The sequence below is a fragment of the Mus pahari genome, chromosome 3, assembly GCF_900095145.1.
Source record: "Mus pahari chromosome 3, PAHARI_EIJ_v1.1, whole genome shotgun sequence".
Classification (NCBI taxonomy): Eukaryota; Metazoa; Chordata; class Mammalia; order Rodentia; family Muridae; genus Mus; species Mus pahari.
In genome coordinates, this window is record NC_034592.1 from 23291982 (window position 1) to 23299937 (window position 7956).

Below are 7956 nucleotides of genomic sequence, written 5' to 3' on the forward strand. Positions count from 1 at the left end.
GAGAGAGAGAGAGAGAGAGAGAGAGAGAGAGAGAGAGAGAGAGAGAGAGAACCCTGGGCTCCTTCCCCAGTGCTGCAAACAGCCACAAGTACCCCAGATCTGCCACCTGTCACACCACTAGAGCCCAAGTAGAGCAGGTACATGTGAGTCATAAATATCTGTGAGACAAATGTCATATATGTTTGGAATAACTTTAATCAGCAGACTGACATTTCTTTTTCCTTCTAGTTAATGAAACAGATCAAAGACGGAGCACACATACAGACCAATGTGTTCACTGCCGCATAGAAGGAAAGGAACTCCAATTGAAAACCAGCAGTATGCCCAGCATCGGGCCAGGGCGATGCCCACACCTTCCTCCATGCCTCTCACAGACACACTTGACGGGGCAAGTGTCATCACAGCTGAAGAAGCTGACACTCAGGGAGCCTGTACAGAGTCCACACTCTAACCCTCGGCCACCTGGTCCTTCCCCTTGGAGCAGACAGTTGAAAGAGGCCAATTAGTTTTACAATATGCTCTTCTTCAGAAACAGATTTCAAAGGGAAATAAAGTGTATGGGTGAATTTTTCCATTCAACAAGAGCTGACAGAAACCCAGGATCCAAAACTGCAGGCAAAATGAAGGGACGATGCACACAGTATGTGTTCTTTGCCTTTAAAAACAGCCTCAGAAAATGCCACACCTGCTAAAAAAAAAATTAATGTGCAACAGTTACAGACCCTGAACATGAACCCTGGAATTTACTGTCTTGAAGGGGCTCTTTAAGAAGTTAGTCTGGATGCCGAAGCTATTACATGTATTGTTCAAATACCAGCAGCAGTGAATTGTGATTTTTCTGTGATGACAAGTTTAACTAGCAAAGGGGAAATTCTGGTGGATTAGACGTTAAAATAACATGTCTGCTGAAGGAGAACATTTGATGGAGTGGGGCATAAACTGCTCTCAAGTATAATGCTCTTTTCAAAAATACGACATAAATTGCACTATCGTTGAAACTGGAAAGGGGGGGCAAAGGCACCCTGGTTTTCATTTTGTACTCTGCCTTTTCCCAGAAGGACTCAGAAAGAGATGTAAATCGCTGGCATTATAACATTCCACAGAGGAGCCATCTGATAGCCAGGGGATCACCTCTGTGCCTTGGACGAGACAGGACTGGGGAGGAGTGGATGTGGAGTGTTCATCTGCCAGGTGGGGTGTGTTTCAGCGTGTTTTAGTTTGAGCCCTGCTTGTAATATGTCTCTCTTGGCTCTGAGTGACTGCTGTCATTTGAGAGTTACAGGTTGGGTGGGGAAAGGGAGGGATAGAAAGTGGAGAATTAGGAAACACCCACAAAAGGAGTGTTGGAACACTACTGAGTGCTGATAAACCTGATTCTCTTGCTTAGATGCTGGGCCTGCTTCATTTCTCCAGCCTTTATCTGGGAGTGACGATATTGGGGGCGGGGCGGTGGCCTAACTCCTTGCTTTTAGCAAAGGAATAGCAAATGTAGAGTTGGGCTAGCCATGTATAAATCTCTCTCAAACCTCGATTTTCTCATCTCTAAACTCAGTCATCTAAGCTGGAAATGATGAGAGGTAATCTGTCTGAGGTTAGTGTGGGGAAGAGGTAAAAGAATCCGCAGGAAGTGTTCCAACCACTTGTTTTTAAAATGTTTACTACAATTGTACCCATCTTAAAATTTCTTACTATTCTGTGTGTATGGGCGCTTTGCCCACATGTACGTTGTGCCTGGTGCCCATGGAAGTCAGAAACCCTGGAACTGGAGTTGCAATTGTGAGACACCATGTGGATCCTGGGAATCAATCCCATGTCCTCTGGAAAAATCAATTAGTTCTCTTAACTGCTGAGCCATCTCTCCAGCAACCATTCATTCAGCGTCTGTGTGTCTGTGTATGTGTGTGTGTGTCTGTGTGTCTCTGTGTGTCTCTGTGTGTGTGTGTGTGTGTCTGTATGTGACTATATGTCCATGTAGAGGTATGTCACGGTGTTTGTGTGGAAGGCAGAGGACAACTTACAGGGATCAGTAGCCAGTTCTCATCTTCCACCATGTGGGTCCCAGGAACCAAACTCCAGGTTATCAGGCCTGGAGGCAGAGGCCTTTCTACCCTCTGAGCCATTATGCCAGCCCCTCTATCCACTTTCTCTCTCTCTCCTCTCTCTCTCTCTCTCTCTCTCTCTCTCTCTCTCTCTCTCTCTCTCATTTTTACGTTCATGGGTGTTTTGTCTGCATGTATGTCTGTGCACAATGGTCAAACAATGCTGACAGGGGCCAAAAGAGGGCATCAGACCTACTAGGACTGGAGTTACAGTTGTGAGGCTTCCAGACCTATGCTGGGAATTGAACCTGGGTCCTCTGGGAGAACAACCAGTGCTCTAAACTACTGAGCCATCTCTCCAGCTCCTCAATCTACTTTGTTTGTTTACTATTGGTGCTGTTCTGGAACTCACTCCGTAGACCAAGCTGGTCTTGAACTCAGAGATCTGCCTGCCTCTGCCTCCCAAGGACTGGGATTAAAGGTGTGTGCCACTATGTTTTTGGCCTCAATCCACTCTTAATGAGCACTAAGTTCTTGGTACCCTACCTAGTAGATACACCTAATAAAAAGTACTTCTCATGTTACAAATGTTAAGACAGTCCTGTGTATATGCTGAAGATAGGCAGGGACCTTTCAAAGACATACTGGAATGTCTGAAACAGAGCTCACACTGTAAGAGCTCCCAGGACAGGGACTATGCAAACCACTGCCAACAAATGTCCTCCTATCAAATCTCCCTGAGCCCCCATTCATGTCATGTCATGTCCATGGAATTATGGCACCCATTCACAACTGCTGTATCCAAGGAGGGCAGCTCACATACTCAATACCTGTTCTTTTCTCCAAGGTGTCCTTTAATGAAGGTGACAAGTAAAAAAGCAAGCAAACAAACATAGGGGATGGGGAGAGGGTTTTCTACAGCGTCTCCAAATGTGAGCAGGAACCATCGACTTTGTCAGTAGTGATTTTTGGACATGTGGCTTTCCTTTGCTAACCTGAAATAACTATATTCACATCTACAAGTTTACAGAGCTACCATCTGTGAATTTGCTTTTGCAGAAACAAATTAAAAACCCTCCATGGACTCAGGTGAATTAGACCTCCCCAGAACTGAGTGACTGAAAACTTAACCATCAGACTTAGCATGAAGGACAGTGGGCAAGGGAAGCTGGGCCTACATACAACCACAAGCTGCAGGGCAGTGCGGACAGGGATGCAGGCCTCTTGGCATGGTCTACAACTGGCTCTCTGAGCTGGTCCTCTCTGCATCTCTTTGCTCCCCACATGCTCCCTAAGCCACCAGCATGTCATTTTTATATCTGGGACCTGGTCCCCACTCCCTGCCTTGTCCCACTGTGTGGAATTTCCTTTGCCCACTCAGATCCCAGACAGGACCATGGCCATCTGTTTGCAGCTCTGTGCCTCTTCAGTGAGAGCTCTTGCACAACGAGGAGCTGATTTTCTTCTCACCCACTGCTGTGGTTTGCAGGTGAGTGAAGACCTGAAGCCTGGACTCAAGGTTGAGTGTCTCTAAGTCACTGTATGGCCCTGCGTACGTTAGCCTCCATGTATTTCAGTTTCCCCATCTACAAAACGGCTACACTAATGCACTTACTGTAGTGGGTGGTTAGGGTTAAATACTTGTCTGGTATGTAGAAGGAGCTGCACAAGGGTTCATTATTTCCACCATCACTGTGGGTTCTAGATATATGTGGAACTAAAAAGAAACCAAGAGGAGAAGAGGACTTGAGCACCCAGTAGGTGGGCACATTTCTGGATTCAAGGACTTGCCCATGCCCCCAGGGAAGTGAACCATGGTGGGAAGGCTTTTCCTACACACCTGCAGAGAGTGGAAGCATTCACACCGATTGTTAGTCATGGCCTACCTTCCTTTATGGTTTCGTTTTTTGGCTAAGTTGCTCAGCCCAGCCTTGAGCTGTAATCCTCCTGCCTTGGCTTCTCAAGTCCTGGGGTCAGAGGCGCGTGCCACCACTCCTAGTCATGACCGTATTCTTTTCTGGGCTACCCACTCACCACCAAAGGCAACCAGCAGGAAATCCCCACACTCTTGAGCAGCACAGCTAAACATTCAAGGAAGGCTGACGCACAGTCAACTCCATTGGCCCTAAGTTAGAAAGGATCTTGTCCAATACCACTCCCATAAGGGATGTAAGAGGTGGGTGACAGCCTACAAAGGTTGTGTATTTGTGCTTTGTTAGTACCAAGTTCATCTATGTTACTCCTCATGCACTTGTTTTGTCTTAGATGCTAAGACTACAACAATCAAGGATAAAGCCAGGAGGATCGGAAGGTCTCTGGAGGATGGTAATATGTGTTGTGCTACAAATGTCCCACTGTTCATTTGATGGGTGTCTCTTGACAGGGACACCGCAACACCAGTCATACTGCCCTGCCTTTAGGAAGGATGGCATTACGTCACAGTGAAGGCTTTTTGTTGGGAGTCAATTATATTCAAATACACTAGAATGAGTATCTTTACCTACATGCCAACACGTTTTACGAGTGATAGAAAGAAGGCCTGGAATGGGAGGGGCAGTCAAGGTAGGGTCCTAAGAACTACCTATTCTTCTGGGCTCACTGGTGCAGGGGTTTAACATTGTCACTTTGTGGTTACTGCGGTAGGCTGGCATCCTGAATTTGCTAAACCTACCCTCATTGTTCAGCTGCGCAAACAGGTCTGAAGAGGTCCACTCACTTGTCCACAGTAGTAGAGCCGACAGGTTGAAGACCCTTGAGCTTCTGCAATAGCCTTCAAGGTTTCCTTTCAAGAATGGGCCCAAGTCCTGTGACACAATCTGACCCCGACTCACTTATACCGCCTTATCTCTCACCACGCTACATCCCTCTCATTGATCCAGCCATTCAGCATGACTACAAAGCACTGCATGCACTTTGCTTGGCCCATACCACTCCCTCTACCAGGGACCCAAAGTCCACACCACTAAATAACTTTGGTCAACACTCAAGACTCATTTGGGCTTCACTTCCCTGAGGAAGGTATACTGGAGTTGACCACCTCTGCCTCCCACAGCACATAGAGACACTCATCACATAATATGTTCACGCATTCAACAAATATTTATTGAGCAACTTCCAGATGCCAGACAACTTTGAGTACAGCAGTAACAAAACAAAATGCCTGCCCTTGAAGAGCTTACATTCTGGTGGTGAGCAAAACAGTCAATAAACAAATACAACACAATGTCAGGTAGAGGTTCATGCTATGAAGCAAAAGCTAGGGCTAGAGATGGCTGTGAACATCGCCTGGGAGACCTCTCTCAGGACCTTGATCAGCAGTCTCAAGAGGTGACAGAGAAAGCCATGCACATAGCTAGCTGGGAAAGGAGCATTTAAAGCAGCAGCAGCAGCAGCAGCAGCAGCAGCAGCAGCAGCAGCAGCAGCAGCAGCAATGGTCCTGCAGATACCGGGACTGCTTACTGCGTTTCGTTCCCTACTGAACTAGGAACGGTTGAAGACAAGGGTACATTTAGAGTGTGATTCTCTAGACCCAGCACAGAACTTGGTATCAATATGGTGGATATTTACAAATAAAGGAAATGAACCTGTGCTGGGTTGGCTGAGCAAGATGAAGGCTGCTTCCTGTCTCTTCTCAGGGCTGAGCAGAGAACACAGGCACTTGCTAGCCAGCTTGAGTTACTTTCTATCCCTGGGCTCTCTCTTCAGTAGGTCAGCAGCATTGACAAGTCCACCTGGATCTTCCTGGCCCGCCTATCTTTGAGTGGCTCTGACAAGTCCAAGTTTACCTTCCTGGCCTGCCTATCTTTGGGTTGGACATGGGACTTTCTCTACAGTTTAGACACTGTAGAACCGAGTCTCCCAATCCTCGTCCAGTTTCCAAAATCAAGAAAATCAAGACTGAGAGGGCTCTGACACCTGGGATTGCCAGACCCCCACCTCTACCACCCCACCAAACCAAACTCTTCCACTGGGACATCAACATTCTGACCATAGTGGACCAGTGGCCATCTCTCCCCAGACTCCAACTTCATTAAACCACTTGTACCCACAGCCTCAGCCCAAAGCTCAGAACCTGAGCTATCCTGCTCTCTGCCCACGAAATCTTTAGTGGACCAATGGCTTCTATGCTGTAAATAAAGTCAGTTGGCCTTATTTACTCAGCCAATGAAAATAAAAACCTCTCCAATTCGTTGGTGCTTTGCCCCGCCCCGTCCCTTAAAAGGACTGAAATGAATTCAAGGGTGAGTGATTCATCTCCTCATGCTTTCACCCCCAGTTACTGTCACCTGCTACATCCCCCAGCCAGTGTCTGCGGTGGTGGTGGTGGTGGCGGTGGTGGTGGTAAAAGAGCGTGATCAAAGTAGGCTGTCATTTGCTGAAACCTTGTGCAAGCACTAGGCACTACGCTCCTAACCAGAACGAACCGGCTTCCCTTTCCCGAGGTTAACGGGGCCAAAAGAAGAAAAGCGGCTTGCTCAAGGTCGCACAGCTAAGTTGAAGAGTGTAGTGAGGCGCGGGCGAGTACAAACCTGGCCCAAGAGTGGCACTCTAAGCACGAAAGTTTACTAAACTTTAAATATAACTGAGATGCAGAAAGTGAAAGGTGACCCCTGGCCCCGGGGCCAACAGAGGAGAAGACGGGACGTAAAAACCAGGATCTACAGCTTGAAGAGGCCAGGGCTGCAGACATAAGAAAAGCTGTAGGGGAGCAGAGCAGAGTCGGGCTGACCTGACCTGGGAAGTGGCTCCGGGGGCCAGGCCTCGGGACGACCCCCCTGTGCCCACGCGCCGGGGGCCGGCGGGCCTCACCTCCTTCCACCTGAGCTGGCGAAGGCTGATCTTGAGCGCGTCCAGGGACGTGCGGGCCTTGGAGCTGTCCACGGTGACCGGCCGCATCGAGCCTGCGCTCCGCCGGTAGACCCGGCTCCGGCTCCGGCCCCGTGCCTTCACGAGCTGGCTCAGGGCCCGCGCCGCCGGCCTCGGCGGGGCCAGGGGCAGCGCGGGTGGCAGCCGCCGGACGACGCGGGCCTCTCCTTCCTCGGGCGCGTGGCGTCGCGCCGGGGTCGGGATCCCGCCCACGGCCTTGGGCTGCTCCTCCAGCTCCAGGCGCTCCGGATCCCCGGCCGCGCCAGCGTCCACGCCCTGCTGCTTCCCGGTCTCCGCCGCTAGCGACTCGGTCGCCGCCGCCGCCGCCGCCGCCGAGTCCGCCTCCCACCCAGCCTCCGGCTTCTTGTCCGGGCTGCTGCGCCGCATGATGCTCAGGGCCGGTGCCGGCGCCACAGCCACCGCCGCCGCCGCCGTCGCTCCGCCGTCCCGGCCCGCGACCAAACTGCCGCCGCCGTCGCCGCCGCCGCCGCCGCCACGCGCTCCCCGCCCGAGCCCGTTGCCATGATCTCTCAGGCCCCGGTTGACAGGGATAGTCGCCGCCTCGGGACGGGGCCCCGCAAGGGACAATCCCCTGCCGGGGCCCGGCGACCTCACAAGCGAGCGCGCCCACGTGACCAGGCCTGTCACAGAGGCGGCGATAGCCATCTTGGAAGAGGGCAGCTCGTCACAGGCGCAGAGTTTCTGAGCGCTCAGGGCCTGGCCAGGAATGGCTTATAGTGGGGTTGAGGGCAAAAAAGGTGTTGCGCTCCTGTCTCGCTCCCGAGCTTGGAAAGGGAAGGACTTGGGAAGAGCGACATCTTCCTCAAACACGAGACTCAGTTTCCCCAGTCCTACTACATTCATCGACTCCTTTTCTGTGAGCCTCAGACTGAGGCTGGAGGCCACCTTTGCCGGTTTTCAGGTCTCTCCCACGGAATGGAGAAGCCCTTCAGATTCCTACACTCGTAGAGGGCAACACTTTTTATTACAATAAAAAACATATAACAAAACTTACTAATTATTTTTAAGTTTATTATGTGTGTGTATAGTT

At 50.4% G+C, this 7956-nt stretch overlaps 1 protein-coding gene across 2 annotated transcripts in view; it reads right to left on the reverse strand.

The window, feature by feature from the left end:
* Ttll11 (tubulin tyrosine ligase like 11) overlaps window positions 1–7571 on the reverse strand; it is a 230151-nt gene extending 222580 nt beyond the window's left edge. For both annotated transcript variants that reach the window (XM_029537002.1, XM_021193514.2), the window contains exon 1: window positions 6849–7571. In XM_029537002.1, the coding sequence (XP_029392862.1) occupies window positions 6849–7571 (723 nt within the window). The remainder of the gene's footprint in view (window positions 1–6848) is intronic.
* Window positions 7572–7956: the final 385 nt, after the last annotated feature.